Consider the following 22,188-nt stretch of genomic DNA (forward strand, 5'->3'; position numbering starts at 1 on the left):
TTTTATTTGTAAGGAAAACCTTCAGATCTTTTCAAAGCTATTAGTTCAACGTGTAATTCCATTTAACACATTCATTCATTCATTAAAAAAGAGGATCTGCAATAGTGCCCAAGCAGGATCAGGACCATGGGATTTGGTGAAGAGGGTTAACCACTTCTCCATGCACTGTTGTTGGGGGTTTTTTTGGGGGGGGCTCCCCTGAAATCCAGGAGGAAGAACAGCTTGTGCATTTGGAGGGGGCAGATTTTCTAAGGATCCCTACATCGGAATAAGAATGTTAACTCTCCTCTCCATTGACTTGAAACTGATTTCCCTGATTCCATGGCAGCTACCTTAAATAAGAAGCTACACATCCATCGCAATTGTTTGTATGGGTTTATTTTTAATACTTGCTTTTAAATTGTGTTGATTCTATCTGTACTTTATTTAAAAAAATAAAAAGAAATACTTGACACTATTTTATGCAAACCGTTCAGCAATTTTTCCTTTGCAGTTGATGGACAACCAGTTTGCTCACCTCTGAGACCGCATGAGGGCATTATCCTATGTCAGACTGTGAATCTCTAGGCAGACTTTTGAGCCTTGGTGTCTCTCTCTTTACAACGGGGCTGGAGGGCATTTTGCATTTGAGGGCGACATTCAAAGGGGTCAGGTTCTAGTGGGGGGTGGGACCAGAGGCAAAAGCAGGAGGTGAAATCTGAATACATTTCCAGCCATCCAGAAGTGGCTGGTTTCTACACACAAACACACCTCTCTCTATCATCCATTCCGGCAAGCAAGAGGTATCATCACAGCTCAAAAATGTTCCCGTCAGACAAAAGCACTTAAGGAAGGTGTGAAGCAGGGCTGGCACACCCACGAGGCAAGGTGAGGTGACCGCCTCAGGTGGCAGGATCCACAGGAGCAGCAAATCCAGGCTCCAAGGAATGCATCACCCACTGCGGCAGCACACTCCTTCGAAGCCAAATCTTTTATCTTCTCAGGACCCTTCCCGCCATGCTGCCTCTACAGTGGCCTCTTGGTGAATAGGAAGCATGGCTGGTCTCCTCCCACCCTTGCTCCCAATGTAGACCTTTATTGCCCCCTTTCTCCTGATGTAGATCTTCACTCACCCCTTACTCCCTGGCCAGGGGGACGCCATTTTGTGGTTTGTCTCAGGGGCCAAATGTCTTGGGCCAGCCCTGGTGTGGAACAAGGTGAGGGGTGTGGCCTAAGGAGAGGGGGAATGACTGGAAAGAGTTGCCTGGTGGGCCACATTTGGCCTCCAGGCCTGAGGCTCCCCACCCCTACTTTAGAAGCTGACATAAAGGTCTTCACCTGCAGACGAGGGTGGGCATAAAACTCATTGAGGAAGTCCATGAGCAGGTCAATCTTGAGGGAGCTGACACAGAGGACCACGTGCTTCTCTGTCTGGGCTCGGTGGCGACTGTAGTTCCCTCCTGACTTCTGACGCTCCATCCACAGGTACACAAGTTCCTCAAACTGCGGGGGGGGGGGGGGGAATGAAGCAGGTCATCTAGTAGCATAGTGGGCTTCCAAAGTCTGATCCTCCTGTGTCAACTCTGTTTCAGGCAGCCCCGGGCTCATTTGAGGGGCATTAATTAAATGGGTGGGGTGAACAATTGAGAGATAGAGCTACTAGAGCTATCAGCAAAAATGTCACTTTCCAACTGAGAACATTGTGATTTGCAATCACTAGCAGTGGGACTACTCAGCCACTCAAGGGTACGCTGTATGTCAAGGCAAATATGTAACAATTACCCAACTTTTTTTAGAGAGAGAAAGTTTTAAGAGGTTGTGATTTTGATTGGAAAAGTGGTAGGAGAGTATGCTTTACCTTTTACCCTCCCTCCAGTTTTACTGCTTGAATCAGCACTGTGTGGAGGAAACCATGTGGAAAGAAAGAAAGAGGTGGTGGCTGGTGCCCATTAGAACTGGTAGAGTAGAAGGCAAGGAAACCAGCAACTTGTGGTGCCAGAGCCAATGACAGGAAGAACTACCCCGGTTGTAAGTAAAAAGGCAGGCATACAGGGGCTGGCTGAAAACTGAATGAGATTGTTGAGTCAGTGCCCCATTCACCCTAATGGATCAGCCTCCACTAGTGGTTCCAGTGTGCTTATTGGTGGGAAAGAAGCAGAGTAAGCACCTCAGAAGAGCCCTGCTGGTCCCCTTCTTCATCAACCTGTTCTCACGGTAGCCAAATACATGCTTACAGGAAGCCCACAAGCAGGCCCTGAGGGCAGAAGCAATTCTCCCCACTTGTGAATTCACAGCACCGGTATTCTGAGGCATACTGTATCTGGCAGCGGAGGTAGAACATGGCCCTCGTGGCTTGTAAACACTGATAGCCTTCCCTGTGAATTTACCTAGTCCTCTTTTAAAGCCACGGGAAGTTGGTGGCCATTACTACATCTTGTGGAATACCTCTGGTAGTGGATGCTGGAGGGGAGGCAGAAGCAGTAGCCCCCTCCCACACAAAGCCACCACCACCTTTCATGCTGAATTCCCTGGAAAGTGGCAACCGCCTCTTCTTTTGCTTTTGAAATCAGTCTTCTGGGAATCGCCTGCCTAGACAGCTCAAGCTGTAAACAATAAAGGCCAGCAAGCTACTGAGGAAAGTGATGGCCTCTCTTTTTTCCTCCCTGGCTCAAGATATCAGCTAGTCACAGCTCAACGAGTCTGTGACAGTTTCACAGCTGAATGAAAACTCTGGAAGTCCTCCAGCACAGTGACTGCGGAGCAAGCTTGTCTGCCTCAAAAGGTCAACTTGGCAGCCAGCTGGTGGGCAGCCAAGGGCAACATCTCCTGGTGGACCCATCAGCTCATAAGCCATAACGGGGAACTACGTCAACAGGTCCAGAGACTTGCACACTTCAACTGGAATATGCTGTTGCTAGGGATACATGACTGATCACACACACCGTTTATGTTTACTTCGCAATGAAAATGGAAAATGCAATGGAAAAATTACATTGGAAAAACGTAACAACATAGTTTTTAACAGAAGACAAACTGCAGCAGAAAGAAACAGTGCTGCATGCAATGAATATAGGGCAGACGGAAGCCGATGCCTTCCTTCATCCCTAGCTGTGACTTCTCTCTATTGAGAGTTCCAGATAATTGTGTCCTAGAGCTGTAAGTTCCCCAAGAAATGTTAGGGGTGATCATGACTGTACAACAGCGGAGTTTGCTAACTTGAGGCAAAACATCTTGACATATAGAACATGTTGTTGCTGTTTTAAGGAGCTCAGGTTAAAAAGTATTTGCATGAGGCTTGAAAAACTCAGTGCTTATAACTTACTAGCCTCATGGAACCTGAGCTGTTGAGTCAAAGCTGGACTCCTTAACAAGCCTTTGCAATGCCCTTTGCAACTCAGCTCTGGTCCATCACAAGGTGAGCTGTGTGGTTCAACTCCTGAACTGCTTTGATTCTGCAGGCACATCTTGCTCATGACTTATCTGATAGAATGACAGGAATCACACCTTACCTGCAATGGCAATACAACCAGGGCCACACAAATCATGATAACCACAAGCAGCTGCGAGGGCCAGATCTTGGGTGTGACATCACCATAGCCCACCGTGGAGAAGGTGACAATGCAGAAGTAAAAGGACTTGAAGAGGGAGAGGTTTTCGCCGGCTCTTTCTAAGTGCTGGATGCCGCAGGTTCTGGATGAAATGAAGGAAAGAACCAAAAGAACTGATTCCACACACAGGACCAGGATTCTCTCCCCAAACTGAGGATAATTTCAACCTTTTTCAATTTCAAAGGCACAATATGCATTCCATAACTGGGAACTGGTTAAGAATTGCATTCTCAGTTGTGTCATCACATCAGGCCTCAGCAGAAAGGCTGACCATGTTTTTGAAATAAACAAGTTAATCCTAGGGCTATGAGCCAGCTCTGGCTGAATCCTGAATACCAAACTGAATCAGTCCAATTTGAGTCAACCCACAATCAGGTCAGGGAGCCTCAGATCAACCTAGGTTGGATAGGAGAATTTTGGAAGCATTCCTTCCTGGGGATTATGTTTCACAAAGAGGCTTCTATTAGCATGATTTACACGGCAACTCCAGTTTTAAAAACAAATATTTGCCAAGTGAGATCTTACCCAGTGAAAACAAGACACAGCAGAGTGCAGATCAAAATGAGCACCTGATTGAACATAGCCGACTGGGTTCTTTGTATCGCTCTGTGTAGGTCATTCTGGGGAAAAACACATAACCTTCATATTTACCAAAACAAGATAACAAAGCCTGCTCCAGATTATGGCAACTGGTGAACATTCCTTCATTACATGTTTCTCAGCAGAGGCTGGATGGTGGCCTATCAGGAATCCCGCAGCAACAGAGTCTAAGCATTGTCAGTGGGTTTGGACTAGATTATGGGAAGAGCCGTAGCTCAGAGGTAGAGCATCTGCTTTGAATGCAGAAGCTCACAGGTTCAATCCCCAGTTAGGGTTGGGAGAGACCCCTGCCTGAAACTCTGGAAAACTGAGTATCCACATTGCTAACTAATTATCAGTTTCATGCCCCATTAGAGCTCCCAGCTTCCCACAAAAGAATCCTGGGAGCTTGGTGGGGATGCTGAAATCTTTTCTAAGTCCTGGCTGCCCTTACAGAACTACAATTCTCAAGGCTCCCAGGGAGGGGTGGGAACAACTATTAAATCAATTTAACAGTTATGTGTAGAAAAGACAAAGAAGGGCTATTTACTATTGATAAGGATGTGGGAGAGGGCCTTTCCAGAAGCTGGATTGACTTCCTCTTTGTTGTCCTTTTGCCAGCAGGTGAAGACTTTCCTTTTCTAACAGGCTTTTGGGAACTGACTGCTTTTAATGAAAGAACTGGGGTCATGTTTCTTTACTGTAGCTATCTGTATGGTTTTAACGGAGACTATCTATCATCTCTATCTATCTCTATCTATCTATCTATCTATCTATCTATCTATCTATCTATCTATCTATCATCTATCTATCATCTATCTATATCATCTATCATCTATGTATCTATCTATCTATCTATCTATCTATCTGAAGAAGTGTGCATGCACACGAAAGCTCATACCAATAACAAACTTAGTTGGTCTCTAAGGTGCTACTGGAAGGATTTTTTTTATTTTGTTTAAACAACGGCAGACCAACACGGCTACCTACCTGTATATATCTATATCTATCTATCTATCTATCTATCTATCTATCTATCTATTTATCTATCTATCTACCATCTATCTATCTATCATCTATCTATCTATCTATCTATCTATCTATCATCTATATCTATCTATCTATCATCTATCTATCTATCATCTATCTATCATCTATCCTCTATCTATATCATCTATCTATCTATCTATCTATCTATCTATCTATCTATCATCTATCTATCTATCATCTATCTATTATCTATCTATCTATCTATCTATCTATCTATCTATCTATCTATCTATCTATCTATCTATCTATCATCTATCTATCTATCGTTTAATTGTTTTTAATTATTGTTTTTTCTATGTTTTAAGTGGTTGTTATTGTTATCTGTAAGCTGCCCCGTAAAGGAAAAGGTTGGGTATAAATTAATAAATAATGGTCTGACACGCTACCCACTAAACTAGTCACTGGGAAAGGTGGGGCACTGATTCTCCCTATTGACCAGAAATCTTATTCAGCAACTCCTCCTCCCTGTGGCCATCACCCAAAGACTTTCAAATGCACCTTTGGAACTATCTTTGGAAACCTGTATCTAAAACTACACTCAAGACCACACTGTGCTACTTGCAAGGAAACATGACATACAGACACATGACGTAGGTTTGGAAAGGGACTGTGCGGCTGCTCTGCTGTTAGGCAGGAACTACACACGGCCTTTCCCAGATCAATTGTGACAACCCAATGTGCAGACAGAAACACAGAACAGATGGAGAATGTTAAAACAATTCTATCTGTTACAAACAAAAATTCCCTGGTCACTTACAATCATGTTTTCCAAGGCGTGTTTTGCCAGCCAGCAGTTCAGAAAAACCGGGATAAATAAATTCCGCAGCGGCGGCCAAAATATCTAGGCAGAAACATACAAACAAACAGCTGTTAACTGCATGTCTGTTGAATTGTAGGCATTTATGCATGGGTACATTTCTGTGCATAGGCAGATGGATAAAGGTATACTAGGGGATCTGCACCCCTGCTTGTTAATCTCACCAACCCTGTCTATCCCTTGGTCAACCACCCTTCCCCACACCTGACCATCCCCTCACTTCATCTATTCCATCACAGCTTGTCCTAGGCTCTCCCACTCCCCACAGTTCTGTCCAGAGCTCGACTCTGCAAAATCAAAAGAAAGAGTGGGCAAATGTTCTCCTGAGCCAGTGCAGAATGCTTTCTCTCTTCACCACTGGGTAGCTACCAGAAAGTCCTGATATATTCACAGAATCATAGAGCTGGAAGGGACCACAAGGATATTTTAATCTAACCCCTGCAATGCTGGAATCTTTTGCCCCATGTGGGACTTGAACCCACAATCTTAAGATTAGGAGTCTCATGCTCTGCTGACTGAGTTTAGATGGAGCAGCTTCCATACAGACTTGCATTTCACTGTCTATATTTTCTAGAAATCAAGCTATCCTTTTACCCTTAATCATGCAGACAAGTGTATGATTTTCACTGACAATGAGGATCTGATTGCAACCAACCTTGGTGACTGCAAAATACAAAATACAGGCTATATAATACAGTCGAAATGGTGGCTGTATAATGATTAGGTCGCAATTAGATCCTCCTTGTCAACCATAGTAATAACGCATAATTAATGCTTAATCCTTCTCCCTCCCGCTGATTTCCCCACGCATATATATCTTTTGGGACGTGGGTGGCGCTGTGGTCTAAACTACTGAGCCTAGGACTTGCCGATCAGAAGGTTGGCGGTTCAAATCCCCGCAATGGGGTGAGCTCCTGTTGTTTGGTCCCTGCTCTTGCCAACCTAGCAGTTCGAAAGCACGTCAAAGTGCAAGTAGATAAATAGGTACCGCTCCGGCGGGAAAGTAAACGGCGTTTCCGTGCGCTGCTCTGGTTCGCCAGAAGTGGCTTGGTCATGCTGGCCACATGACCCGGAAGCTGTACGCCGGTTCCCTCGGTCAGTAAAGTGAGATGAGCACCACAACCCCAGAGTCGGTCACGACTGGACCTAAGGGTCAGGGGTCCCTTTACCTTTACTATGTATCTTTTAGTTCAATGTCATCCTACTAGAGAGTGTGCGCACGAAAGGAGCTCCAAGATTTTGACTGCCCAGGAGGCCTCTGTAGGGTGTGTGTGTGTGAGAGAGAGAGAGAGAGAGATCACCAATGATAGGAAGAGCTGTCCTTGATTGGTCATAAGTGAGAAGGCAGGGATATGGGGGCTGACTGAGGAAAGGCTGAGGTTGGTGGAGTGCTGTTCCTTTCACCCAAATGGAAGAGCCCCCATTAGGGAAAGAGAGTGTGCATGTGGCAGTGGCTAGGGAAAGACTGAAGCAACTCCCCACCACCTGCTGTTTCTCCATTCAAATCCACAACCCCCTGAACCTGCTTTTCTCAGCAAAAGCCTCCAATGGAGATATATTTGCATGTGGATATTCATCTTACACTTTGAACTGGACCCTAAACGTTAAGGTTATATTACATTGCTATTTCATCTGAGGATTGTTTCCTCTAAGGGGTTCAGCTTGGCATATTCAACTCCTCACAGTTTTATCTCACAACAACCCTGTGAGGTAGGCTAGGCTGGGAAATAGCCTAGTGAACTTCATGGCTATGTGGATATTTCAACCAGGCCTCCCTGGCCCCAGTCCAGTAATCCATATAAGCTTAAGCTCTGTCTCATCAGGTTTCAGTGACAAAGAATGGACATCTTCATGTGTTATTATGGCAGATGATTCCAAGCCTTGTCCTATAATCCTGCTGTAATTTTTGGAAGCCCAGCACCAAATTGCAGTAGGGTGGGCTATTCATTAGCAGCTGTGCTCTTGCAAAGCTCATGTATCTTTTGAGTGAGCTGTTGCTAACGAACCCTACCAGCAGCTGTTTCCTTGCAAAAATCCTTTTTTAAAAATCTGAATGGCAGTGATAACTGTTCTTCTTCTCTCTCTCTTTTTGAATGAACAGGAGAACCTCTCAGCAACCATTTGTTTTAGCAATGTCCACCTAACACACACTTACGGTAATAATGAAGGGCACAGTGTTGATCATTTCAAGGATGAAGGTTACACGAAAGATCTGCTCACAAATGTTTCCCTAAAAAGAAAAAGAGATTCATATTTGTTATCCCTGCATACATGCACAACAGGTGTGCCACCTATGTGGGGCCGTGGGGGCTGAGCTCCCCCTCAGTATTTTCACTGAGGGGGGGTGTGCCCTCTCAATATTCCACAGCTGGCTGGGCCCTGCCAGGCCCTCCCATGGCTGCAACTAGGCCCCACCAGGCCCAGTTGGACTTCCTCCCACCGTATGACATCACACATGTGTGCCGGGCCCTTGCAATGTTGGTCGGAACGCAGTGCACCTGACCACGATCAGTTTAGTCAACCTACCCTCAAGGCCATAATCTTACCTTGTAGCTGAGGTAAATCAGAAGCATCGTCTCGAGAAAGCTAATGATCGCTACGCTGACCTGGAAGTGGTGGTAAGGGGAAAGCAGAGGGATTTTTAGCGCCGCTGTCCAACATGAATGGAGAATTCTGCAATAGTCTAACCCAGGAATGTCTGACTTGAAGGTGACTGTCTTCCTCCGTAGGGTGCTCACAAAGATATATACAAATCAGGGTCTCACTCTCAGAGGTGTTTCCCCTGGACCTTTGTAATTTCTTTTGATAGACATGTCAGCCAGCAAATTAATCACCGGTCCTGGGGACACCTGTCAGACACCTGTAACTGACAAGATATACTGAGCCATGAATCCAACTCTGATTCAGTTATCTGTCCTCTCCCTACCGCAGGTGGGTTGTAATATTTTTATTTTTTCAAGTGATGCTATTGTACATTTATTCATTTACATGGATGTCTGTATGTGTCTCTCTGTGTGTTTAAGCTTGTACTGTGTTGAAAAATTGTTCTGGAAAGGAGAAGGGGGTTAATGATAGCACTGGTCTGGGACAGTCAGTGCTGTGCATAACAAGTAGAGTGATGTAAATAAGTAGAGTAAATTTCCTTCAGTTTTATCTTGTGGAGAAGAAGATTATGTTTAAATTACCAAAACATGGGGATTGCACTTCACCTGTAAAATTATATATGCCTGGATGAAACAAATTTGGCTCCAAGTGGCCCTATCCAATTTTAATCAAGAATATATAAAACTACATTTCAGACCCTTGACCACTGCATTCATTTGTGTATTTTTACAATTTTCTTCTTCACTTACCTGTATTGCCCATAATGGCTTGTTTCGGTCCACCCATATAACTGGAGTCCTGTACAGAACATGTAATAACAAAGACAAAAATTCTTGTTGGAGGATTTGATTTGAAAGCAGTGGGCTCATGTTGATTGTAGCCAACTTGTCTTCTTATTGAGCTGTTTCAGACTTTGAACACAAACTGTATAAATTTGGAAACAGCATTTCTAAATTTTAAATATGACATTTTATCTCGGGATTCAAGATGTGGGAGTTTTAGACTTGCTGGCATTTCTCCTCTCTTTTGATTTTCACAGGCGCGAAACGTGAACTAACAATGCAGTGTCATGGATCAAATCTCATCTAGGCTAGGAGGCAAGATAATAAATTTGCATACTGTCTATAAAATTCTACGCAGTACAAAATACCACCACATTTAAGCAATAAAATACTAAGGGCTGTTCCGTGTCAACAACACAACTGAATCAAATATTAAATCCCATTACATGTGGAATATAAAATACTTCCAAATACAAAATACTGCTGTATTATCAAATAATAAACACTGTTGTATTTACTATTTAATCTGTTCAGTAAAATATTAAATACATCACAAGCCAACTATCACATACTGTCTAACACTATGCACCTTTGCATGTCATGTAAAAAACCCAAACACAATTTCATGCTAGCTATCCAGTAAAGAAAAACATAAAATGTTATTGTATATCAGCTACCAAGTACAGTCATACCTCGGGTTGAATGTGCTTTGGGATGAGCGCGTTCGAGTTGCGCTCCGCGGCAACCCGGAAGTAACAGAGCGCATTACTTCCAGGTTTCGCCGCTTGCGCATGCGCTCAAAATGATGTCACGCACATGCACAAAAGTGCCAAAACGTGACCCGCGCATGCGCAGACGCGCGCACACGGGTTACGTTTGCTTCTAGATGCGAACGGAACGGATCCCATTCATTCCGGAATGGATCCCGTTCACATCTAGAGGTCCCACTGTACTCTTATAATTGAATATCGAAATAAAAGATCTTTAGTGTCAAATACCAACTGACTATACCAGTTGGGAAGCTGCTTGTTTGTTCCACATTTGGACACCTCTCAAGATATTGTAACCAAACTTTTCATGGTTCCTGAGATCAAGGAGCAGGTGTTTGTCTATGTTTGGATAAAACTGGGTGCCATTTTGATTCAAGATGGCAAACAGAACATTTCAAAACTGCACCACTTTAAGCAATGGTCTCTAAGCCACGTGGATTTTTCAGTTTCTCAGAATTCCAAAGTACACAAGATGGAGAGCAAAGATCTTCAGTGTTAAATATCAATATCACACACACAGAGAGAGAGAGAGAGAGAGAGAGAGAGAGAGCTTATTTCATTTCAAAAGTAGCAGTGAAAACTTCTGGGGACAGAGGTCAAGTTAGTTCAATTCTTCCTTACACTCAGTTTCACTCAGCTCTGGGAGGCGACGTTCTTCTCTTACCCGAATCATTTCTACAAATGTGCTGTCTGGTCTAGCAGTTTAGTTAAGCAGATTACTAAGTGCATTCCTCCACGGGGGATGAGCAATTTCCAACGCCCCTCTTCGCTTGCTATGCATCCTAAATCTCACTTACTGGAATTTGCATATTCTCCTTTTTAAGCTCCAACCTGGGGACACAGAGCACTTAACAGCAGCCAAAGGTACCGTATTTTTTGCTCTATAAGACTCACTTTTTCCCTCCTAAAAAGTAAGGGGAAATGTGTGTGCGTCTTATGGAGCGAATGCAGGCTGCGCAGCTATCCCAGGAGCCAGAACAGCAAGAGGGATTGCTGCTTTCACTGCACAGCAATCCCTCTTGCTGTACAGGCTTCTGAGATTCAGAATATATTTTTTTCTTGTTTTCCTCCTCCAAAAACTAGGTGCGTCTTGTGGTCTGGTGCGTCTTATAGAGCGAAAAATACGGTATATATTTCCCTGATGTTCAGGCTTTGAATAGGTTGTTGCTTAAAAGGCCCTCTCTCAGAAAATCCCCTTTCCTTGGGATCATCAAGCAGCAGATCGTGTGGAGTGAGCAATAGGGGGTGAGTCCTCCCCACACGGTGAAGTGGGATCTGAGGGCCTCCAGGCTCACCTAGGACGAGGAGCTGCACTGCATAGGTAACCAAGTCGGCCTGGCAACTGCCTGCAACAATTACTTCCAGGCTTCAGCTTTTGTCTTGGGGAAGAGATCCACTGCCCCAAAACCTGGACAGAGACTGCCAGCTGGTGTAGGCAATATTGAGCTAGTTTGACCAATGGTCAGATTTGGTAAATGCAGCCTCCCATGTCCTTTCTATGCAGGTGCATAGAGGCTCTGACTCACCTAGTGAGCCACTTTTTCGTGCCAGGAAGGGGTATTTAAAAACATTATTATGGGGTGTAAGCAATTCCCCCACTCCCCATCAACCACATGATTTTGCAGATTATATAAACTAGCCTGTTATTTGAGCAAATCCACAGATATATAATCAGAAGGGCTACTGGCCCCCTACTTACCAATTGATTTGTGTTGATGACTGGTTGAAAGTTGAGGAATTGTGTTTTTCGCATTCCCAGCTGAGTGAAAATAGTATAAAAATAAAATGCCTTTTAGAAACAGTACTCAGGCTACAGGAAGCTACAGCAGGGAGTTAGTATTTCAGAAGACAGCATGTTGCTTTTAATTGAAATAAGCTATGTTAGGAACCCTTTAGATTAGTGGGGTTTTGGGGGGGGGATTGTCTTCTGCAACATGCCACTGACACAACAACAGCTTACCAACAGTGAATGCATGCAGGGCCATCTACACATTATTCTACTTGTCCTGTGATGCCCCCCCCCCCCCGTTACCACATTAACGCCATCGGGAGGGGCACTCTTGCATCACAGCATGACAAGGTAGAGACAAAACAAACAAACAAACAAGCCTGGAACATTTGTAGTAGGAAAAGTTTTAGGATTTCAGTAGGTAGTTATGGCATGTGCCCTGAAAGCAGAATGTCTGCCCTGAAACTTTTGCAGGTGTAAACAATATTGAAAGTGGGATCACACATGACTGCCCCAATACCATTGTTATGTACTGAAGTTCTCACCCTGGGCCAGCAGGGGGATACTGTAGATAGTTACGCAAATGAAGGATAGAAAGTGACGTTCAGTGATTGGATAGTTTTAGAAAGTTGCTACAGTAACGTTGTACTAGAGCCCTATATAAGCAGGCTGACTGAGCCCTTCAGCTCAGTTCTGTTCTGGCCTCTGAATAAACAAGAGCTGTTTGAAGAATCGCTGTGTCGTCTGATATGTTCACCCACAACTTAACAACCATCATGAACGCAAATAATCATGGATGCACAACAAAACAGGCATGCTGTAGCAGAGAGAAAGGCTCTCACCATCCTATCTGTTGTGGGTCATCAAGCAGAACACGGACAATGTAAAGGAGGCAGGTAAGGAGCTTCAGGGAGAAGTTGAAGAGGCGGATTCTCAGACCTGCAGCAAATGGAACAAATGAGAGCTATTGGGTAGCCCTAAAACAAAACACACACAAACCCAAGAGTGCCCCAGACATATTTCTGAGCTTGTGACAACAGCAGACACGTCACTTTCAAGAACCATGGAGCATCCAGAACACAGAACTGTGACAAGCGATGCTAATGGCTTGGAGAAGGCATTTGGTATTATATTACCTTAAAATAATTTTAAAATACCAATGTATAATTATAAATTCTCAAAAATGGTATAAAAATAACAGTAAAAGATATAATCAACAAAAACATAAAGCAACAGTCCAAACAGCACAATATTAGGTTGGGGTATTGGGGGGGGGAGGTTGTTGCTGTTTTTGATATAATTTGTTTCAGATCCTATTATGATTTATGTGGAATTTAAAAAATTTGGTTGTGCACTTCTTGATGTTTTATTTATTGCTTGTGGCTACTTTTGTTATGTTTGTAATTATGTGCATTTTATGTTGTAACCCACCTTGTGGGTTAACTACAGAAAGGCAGCCTACAAATAAAACTTGCACACCACTTGACCGTAATAGGAAACCTCAAAGTGGTTTACAAAAAGGTAAAACAATGAAATCAAGAAAAATCCACAGCCATACGTCACTTTACCCCAGAATATTGTGCACAGAGCTACACTGCAAAATTCAGAGAAGTGCAAATTTCAAAAGGTGGCTGAGTTTTGGTTCCTGCACCATTTTGGAAAGTGCATATTAGATAGTCCACCTTTAACTGCAAACTGAATTTATCGTATTTTTCGCTCTATAAGACGCACCAGACCACAAGACGCACCTAGTTTTTGGAGGAGGAAAACAAGAAAAAAAAATATTCTGAATCTCAGAAGCCAGAACAGCAAGAGGGATCACTGTGCAGTGAAAGCAGCAATCCCTCTTGCTGTTCTGGCTTCTGGGATAGCTGCACAGCCTGCATTCACTCCATAAGACGCACACACATTTCCCCTTACTTTTTACGAGGGAAAAAGTGAGTCTTATAGAGCAAAAAAATACGGTAATTTCTCTTCCACTCTCCTTAATCCAAATACACTGCTCACAATGGGGGTGGGGGAACAAAAGGGGGGGTGTTATCTCCTTATGTTAAAAATGCTTGCTTCTGGGAACATCTGCTTTCAGCAACATTTAAACATCTATTGTCACTTCATCACGAGAAACAAACACACATAGTAATTTGTGTTGTTTAATATAGCAAGGCTGCCTAAGGATCATTTCTCTGAGCTGTGTTAGCAACAATTGCCCCACCTCCGAAAGATCGACTGCTGTTTGCCCAAGAGCTTTGTGCTGCACTCATCATTATTTATCATCTTTGTGCTTTAAATAAGCACAAATATGATAAATAAAAGAAGCAGGCATATCAGCTTGTTGAAATTATTCCACACTTCATCTTCCCTGCATGGGGAAAAGTTCAGGACAACTATTATCAGAACACCCAGAGTAGAGAGCTCTGAGCAAATTATTGCATTAATTTGCTTTTCCACCCTTCGTGATATGTTCATTTAAGAAACTAGCAAAATCCTATCCATTAGTTGTAATCGTAGTATTAGCTTTGGTATTACAATTTATTGCCTGCCATCAACCTCAACATCCCAGGACAGGTTACAGCAATCAAAACACAAGATAAACATTAAAATACAACACTACACAACATGCAGTGGGGGGTAGGGATATAAGAGCATAAGATGAGCCCTGGTGGATCAGAATGAGGCCTTTGCTAGGGGTGGGGATCTTGTTCAGTCTGAGAGCCACATCCCCTTCTGGGGGTCATGTGACGGAGGTGGGTGGGGCCAGAGGTAAAAGCAAGCAACAAATGGAAATTTTACCTTTGTCCTCCAGGCTGCTTTCTGCACACACCTCCCTATCCTCCAATCCCAGTCAAGCAAAAATAGTCATGGAGAGAGCAAAGCAGCCTATAGAGAGGACTGGAGGCAGTTGCGGTGCACCCCATTTCACCACCTGAAGTGAAATGGAAAGATGCCACCCTGTTCATGAGCCAAATACCAATCCCCCCCTTGCTGCCCCTGCCAAAGCTTTGCTTGCTGGGGTTGTGTGGCTTCTGGGTTCCAGCAAGATCTCACAAGAGCCCCATGAGATCTCTCTGGAACCCACTGGAGCTGCTTCCCCAGTTCAGGTGGCGGGGGCATGGCCACAAAGGAGCCTCTTGGTTCCTGCCCCTTGAGGCAGCTGCCTCAACCTGCAGGGAAGACTCAAAGGGTTTGGTCTATAAGCTCACTGTACCCACTGATCCACCACCACATTCCCTACCCCAGACAATCCACCACCACCATGGACAGGGAGGTTTATTTCACTTCTGGAGCCTTGCTTAGTAGGAGATATTATGGGTGAGAAGCAGCACTGGCGGAGGAAGGGGGCGGGGGGAGTGCACCGCCCCCGGCACCATTGGGGAGGGAGGTACCATTGCGGCCGCCCCCCAAACCCCCCCCACCGCACTGGGTGCCACGCCCCTGCAGTCAGTGCCATGCCCCCACGGGCGGCATGCCACGCCCCCGGGACATGCGTCACACCCCAGGGATGCACGCCAGCTGCGCCCCCACCTGCTCTCCACCCCCGGTACCGGAGCATGCAGCTTCGCCACCGAGAAACAGTAGCTATGATAATGGTTCAGTGCCCCCTCCCCTTTATTGATCCTTCCCACTAATCCCCTCCTTTCCATCCACACACTAGCATAATGAGGCAAAACTGAGTTTGTGGAGTTTTTCCTGAAGCATCAAAGTGCTCCTTCATCAAATTCCCATTATCTCTGCCTAGAAGGAAGACTGTGATTCTAGGGAAGCCACATCAAAGAACCCTACCCCACACCTTTAAAAGTGCTTTGGTCAGATTTCTACTAAAATTGAATATGAATTTGCAAGAATGGTTCCACCCTCCTATGCAAAACTGGGAGCTTCCTTTCCCAAAATGTGAAACCTAAAACGAAGAAGAATCTTGCTTCTATGGAGATTGGAAAGGGCTCAGAAAATCAGTCATCTGGACATACGACGCTGTAGCATTTGCAACCAATAGATGGAGCCATTGTTGTCCCGAAGCAGCACTCCAGAGAAGACCTATCCTTATTTGTAAAAGGAAAAAGCTTCAGATGTGAGCAAAGCTGTATTAACAACAATTGATGGCTCAAGTTCAGAAGCAGAAATGTGTGAAAACAGATGAATCATGCTCCACATTAAATGATCTGTTACTTCCACCAGCTGTTAAATCACCACCTTGCAACCCACAATATAAATCAAATAGATCAGCATGGTCAATTCAAGCCCAGCTATGGCAGGATATGAGGGAGGGGTGGGATCTGAAATCATTTTTGCATGCTTAAAAAGCTGTTGGGTGCTTAGTGTCCTCTCTGTACGCCCTGTAGGAGTCACTAGCAATCTTCACTTATGCTGGCACCAGTTGCTTTGTGTCTTGCAGCAAAATATAGACCCCCTGTGCACTCACTCCCCAGCTCATACATCCCAACTGTCCTCATTTATCGGAGACAATCCCTGTTGTTTTTCAGTCAATCAAATTCTATTATTATGATCTCAAATCAGCCACTAGAATAAAGTGAACCACATGCAATTTTATAGTTTACAGGCAAAAGATTATTTGGGATTAACAAAAAGCTAGGATATGAGTGTGCATCATCACACATTCACAAACACACTAGAGTGAATTACTGAGGACTAGAATGGTTGGTACAGAGCTTTAATCATCAGGTTCCTAGCAATGCAGGATTTTGCCACATGGATGGTGATTTAGTGGAGTCTGTCAAAGGGAAAGAAGTGTAAAAATTATCTGGTCTCCCTGGGAATTTTATTAAAATAGGTGTGATGTATAAGTAGCAAATGTCCTTATAGTATAAGCAGTAGAGTAAAACAAGCTTTACTATTTCAGTGCTGGATTGACAGAAGCAGACATGCTGGTTATATGGAATGTGTGAGTATTTCCCTTCCAGCAAAGCTGATAAAAGGTAAAGGTACCCCTGCCCGTATGGGCCAGTCTTGACAGACTCTGGGGTTGTGCGCCCATCTCACTTAAGAGGCCAGGGGCCAGCGCTGTCCGGAGACACTTCCGGGTCACGTGGCCAGCGTGACATCGCTGCTCTGGCGAGCCAGAGCCGCACACGGAAACGCCGTTTACCTTCCCGCTGGTAAGCGGTCCCTATTTATCTACTTGCACCCGGAGGTGCTTTCGAACTGCTAGGTTGGCAGGCGCTGGGACCGAGCAGCAGGAGCGCACCCCGCCGCAGGGATTCGAACCGCCGACCTTTCAATCGGCAAGTCCTAGGCGCTGAGGCTTTAACCCACAGCGCCACCTGCGTCCCTTAGCAAAGCTGATAGTAAGGCATTAAAACAGGCCAGAGTGAAAGTTCTGTGGTATTTGGAAATTCCAAGTATATAAGATAATCAGCGAGTGCTGTTTTTGCTATGGTTTCCAGCTGCCAGTTCGCAATTATTTTCAGGCTTGTTCCTGAGTAAACATTGCTACCCATTATTTATTTTATTTATTAAACATTTTTACAAACCACTTCATAGCATAGAGTCATCAAGACAAGGGCAAAACAGAATGAAAAACTGAAATACAAGCTCTAAGAACAATAAAGTCAATTAAGCAACATCTGGAAGAGTAAAATCTAATTATAAATCATTGGAAGCATTTCATCAAATCTTTCATAAACAGGAAGGGAAAGCCTTCCATACACACACCCACACACCCACACACCCACACCCCACCACCCAATTATTTATTTCATTTTTAAATCACTTCCTATAAAGCATATCAAAGTAATATCACAATCTCTCTCTCTCTCTCTCCTCTCTCACACACACACACACACACAACATTAAAACAATTGCATATATAAAAACAATTAAAGGAAACATCACATATAACAAAACAATCACATTTATTAAAACCATTGCATATGTAGAACAACTTCAAGTAAACTTGGATACCAGGTGATATAAAGATCTCCACTATCAATATTCCTTCTAGCAGGCACCAAGAAGACAAAAAAACATGCCCCCCTTCTGATACGCAATGGGAAGGAGTTCAGTGTTTGACCTGGAATGCAAAACTGGGGGTACGTGCATTTTTAAAAGCTGGGTTAATAAGCAGTTTTCCATACTGGCAAGTGCCCATTGGGACCAGTGGGGCAGAAGGCAAGGAGCCGAATTGTAGATGGCACCAGAGCCAATGAGAGGCAGAGCCAACTCAGTCTAGTCTTGTCCCCTGCCATCCTCCTCTCTGCTGAGCAAGGGCAACACTTGAGACTAAGGAGGAGGAAGATGGCAGGCAGGGCCACCCCCTGGACTGGATGTAAGTAGGAAGGGAGGCAGGTGGGATTGGCTGAGGGCAGAATGAGGTCATGGGACAAAGCCCCATTTGCCCTAATGGACCAGCCTGCATTGGTTCAGTGCCCCATCCACACCCTTAGTTCTCCTACAGCACTTCTCAGACTGTGTGCTAGGGCCCACAAGGAGGCTACAGAGTGGTTTTTCAGGGTTAGGTTTTTGCTGCCCCAGATGCCCCCTACCACCATCACCCCACACACAAAAGACTGGGTGTATTGAATTTGGCATGAGTACATTGAAGTAACGTATTTTTCGCTCCATAAGACGCACCTCACCATAAGACGCACCTCTTTTTTAGAGGGGGAATGCAAGAAAAAAAATATTCTTTAAAGAGAGCACTGAGCAGAGCCTGTATGCATCCCAGGCTCTGCTCTGTGCTCCCTTTCACAAGCTGCGTGGAGCGTGTTTGCGGCAATTGTGGGCTTTTCCCCGAGGAGGGAGAAGGGCAGCCCATCACTGATGGGCTGCCCTTCTCCCTCCTCAGGGAAAAGCCTCCAAGAGCCACACAAATGCTCCGTGCGGTTCTTTAAAGGGAGCGTGGCTCTTGGGGGCTTTTCCGGGAGGTGGGGGAAGGGACTGAGGGGCTAAGCCAGAAGCTAGAACAGGAAGAGGGAGTGCTGTGCAGCGATCCCTCTCGCTGTTCTGACTTCTGGGATAGCAGCGCAGCCTGCATTCGCTCCATAAGACGCACACACATTTCCCCTTACTTTTTAGGAGGGGAAAAGTGCGTCTTATAGAGCAAAAAATACGGTATATAGATTGCCTCACATCAAGTATTTTAGTAGTTCTAAAACCATATACACAAAGCAGAACCCAATGGTGCAAACACTTACTTGATCTTTGGTTTTTGATGAAGAACAGCTTGAGGCGCTCCTTAAACGTGTTTTCATTCACATAAAACTCCACTTGGACCCTGCCAAGTGAGAAAGAAGCACGTGAGGAGTTATCCAGAGCTCTTAAAATATCACTACGACCAAGTTGACACTACAGTAGGGTTGGGTTGCCATAGGTCTGGACATGTCCTCTATTAGGGGGGCTACATGTCCATCCAGACAACCATGGGGCGAAAGGGTGCCCCAAAAAGCTCAACAACTTTATGTGTCCAGCACCCCTACACTACAACCTATCTGCAATTGCTGTGCAATGGCTAGTTTCGAGACAAACAGATTGACCTTCCTTCCCTCCCCCTTCCATTCATTTATTTATTTGGGGGGAAGAGATGGGGCCTTATGAACAGATTTGTCTCTGGAAAACTAGACACACATGCAACCTCTGCTTGTTCTCTTGCAATGGCCACATGCCATACTCTTTTGGTGACAGTGTGGCAACTCTCCCACTGAGTTTGCTATTAGTATCAAGGGAATGATATGGACATTTCAATGTTACTTGCAAAATCTAAATAAGAGATGCTGCATTAAGAAGATCTGAAAAGCCCTGCAGGATCAGTCTGATGGCCCATCTAGTCCAGCAACCTCCACAGTGGCCAACCAGTTGCTCCAATGGGAAGCCCGCAAGCAAGGCCCGAAAGGCAACTTTCCCCACTTCTCATTCCCAGCAACTGGTATTCAGAAGCAGACTGTCTCTGAAAGTGGGCAAGAACATAGCCATTGTGGCTAGTATCCATTGATATCCTTATTAATATCCCCTGTGAATTTGTCTAATCCTCTTTAAAAGCCACTGCAAGTGGGTAGCCATCACTGTTTCTCATGGGTGCCCATTCCACAGCTTTGTGAAGAAGTATTCTCCCCCCTGCCCTGAACCTCCCAAAACTCAGTTTCATTGGATGTCTCTAAGTTATATTTATTATGAGAAAGGGAGAAGTTTCTCCACACCCTTGCCTAATCTTATAGCACTGAAACACAGGGTCCTTACAACTTGCAAACATTTCCTCATAGGGTCACCAGGGACCAGACGTTGTTCCTTCATGATGGCCAGCTACATGCAGCTCCAGGGCTATCAAGTGGCCACTCCCGCCTTGCACCAAACTTTATATATACACATATATACACAAATTTAACATGGGAAAAAATAAAGTTACACCATCAGCTCACGTCAGCAATAAGAATAATTCATCCCTCCTAATTTCCACACATATATAAGCAGCCCAAAAAGATATCCCAATGAGAGTGATGAGTATATGATACAGAAAGCACAACAATATCATACTTTGCACCAGACTTTTCAGTTTCTGCATAGTGGCCAATGAGAACTTTTTTTGTTTTTTGGCAGAGAGCCAAAAGCTTGGCGTTGACACTTTTCTTTTAAACCTTTGGTCTTATTTAGAAGATAAATAATTGCCATCCTTACTTATTGCAGATTTTTTTTTAAAATAAAAAAAAACATGTCTTAAAAACAAGCAGCAATTTGATTTTATTCAAGCAAGAAGCAGCTCATTAGTTACAACCAGTGCTTTTTTCGGGGCGGGGGGGCAGGAGTGCACATACCCCTAAACATTTTGTGAATCTGAGTTTGACCTCATTGAGGGGCTGTATTTCAATATGAATAGGAAAATGAGAGTAGCCCCTAAACATTTTTTTTGGGGGGGAGGGGGGAGCACTGGTTACCACTAAGATCTAAACACATCAAACACTAAAAGTGAATCAACAATCTTTGTTTATGTAGCAGGCTGAGAAGGAGTGGAGAGAGTGGGGGTGAGATATAAGAGAGAGTCCCAGACAGTTCAAGCATATTTTGTGTTGTTCCCCCATACATACATACTCACTGTCCCCTGGTCCTGAGCAGCTGAGAATGGTTACCTTTTGATCCCTTGAAAAGTACAAGAAGCTGAAGGAGGAAGTTGGAAGAGGCTTTCTTTCCCACTTCCTTTGTCAGCTCTATGTACTTTTCAAGGCTCCTATTAGTTCTACTGAGAGTGGAGAGGGGGCGCGACGCCCACAGTACCAGCTCAGAGATGCAAACAAGAGAGTCTGAGACACTTCAAATGTTCATGTAAGCTGTGACCCTCCAGCTATTGCTGTACTTCAACTCCCATTAGTTAGCATGGTCATGACCATAGATACTTCTGATCAATGCATTCATGTTGGGAAGCATCCTTTGAAACCCAAACAACCATTTTGAGCACACATCAATTGCTGTTCTGCCTTTGTTACACTTTAGCTTGGAGTACCTCAGGAGGGAGGAGACCAGTATTCTGTCACAGCTACCGCTCAACAGATTTACATTTGCTAGTCTGCAAGTGTTAAAACAGTAAAAAGGTAAAGGATCCCTGACAGTTAAGTCCAGACAACTCTGGGGTTGCGGCGTTCATCTTGCTTTAGAGGCCAAGGGAGCCAACATTTGTCTACAGACAGCTTCCAGGTCATGTGGCCAGCATGACTAAGCCCCTTCTGGCGAAACCAGAGCAGCGGATGGAAACGCCATTCACCTTCCCACCGGAGCGGTACCTATTTATCTACTTGCACTTTGGGGCATGCTTTTGAACTGCTAGGTTGGCAGGAGCTGGGACTGAACAATGGGACCTCACCTTGTCGTGGGGATTCAAACCGCCGACCTTCCGATTGGCAAGCCCTAGGCTCAGTGGTTTACACCACAGCGCCACCCATTCACCTCCATGATAAGTATTTGTAATAATAATGGAGAACCCAAAACAAATGAATCCTTCTCAGCTTTCAGATGGGTGGCTGATTGATGGATGGGTCCACAGGGCACTATGAAAATCCTAAAAATGGATCGAAGCAAAGGACACTGGTCATCTAGGCTACAGACTCATATGTCAGCTTTTATACCAAGTTTCACATCCCTGGCTTCCACCAAAGAATGCTGTAGTTTGATAAGGAAGCTGAGCAGAGTTGGCACCAGGGTTCAGAATCACTGGGCACATGCTACTGTCCACATTCCCACAGTGGGTTCTGCTGATCCTGCTGCTCTTCCTCCTTGAGTACAGCCATACACTGGCTGTAACAGATGACAGGTGATGATGCAGCTTCCTGTTGAA

General features: G+C 44.6%; 1 protein-coding gene across 6 annotated transcripts in view; it reads right to left on the bottom strand.

The window, feature by feature from the left end:
• The window catches only part of KCNT1 (potassium sodium-activated channel subfamily T member 1), a 213,456-nt gene that overhangs the window by 58,227 nt on the left and 133,041 nt on the right, over nt 1–22,188 (bottom strand). For all 6 annotated transcript variants that reach the window (XM_079961943.1, XM_079961948.1, XM_079961947.1 and 3 more), the window contains 10 exons: nt 19,067–19,146; nt 12,761–12,857; nt 11,889–11,948; nt 9,387–9,435; nt 8,580–8,639; nt 8,189–8,263; nt 5,974–6,057; nt 4,113–4,207; nt 3,489–3,669; nt 1,318–1,482 (listed from right to left, as the gene is read on the bottom strand). In XM_079961943.1, coding sequence (XP_079818069.1) covers nt 1,318–1,482; nt 3,489–3,669; nt 4,113–4,207; nt 5,974–6,057; nt 8,189–8,263; nt 8,580–8,639; nt 9,387–9,435; nt 11,889–11,948; nt 12,761–12,857; nt 19,067–19,146 — 946 coding nt within the window. The remainder of the gene's footprint in view (nt 1–1,317; nt 1,483–3,488; nt 3,670–4,112; nt 4,208–5,973; nt 6,058–8,188; nt 8,264–8,579; nt 8,640–9,386; nt 9,436–11,888; nt 11,949–12,760; nt 12,858–19,066; nt 19,147–22,188) is intronic.

The sequence above is a fragment of the Podarcis cretensis genome (genome assembly GCF_951804945.1).
Source record: "Podarcis cretensis genome assembly, chromosome: Z".
NCBI lineage: Eukaryota > Metazoa > Chordata > Lepidosauria > Squamata > Lacertidae > Podarcis > Podarcis cretensis.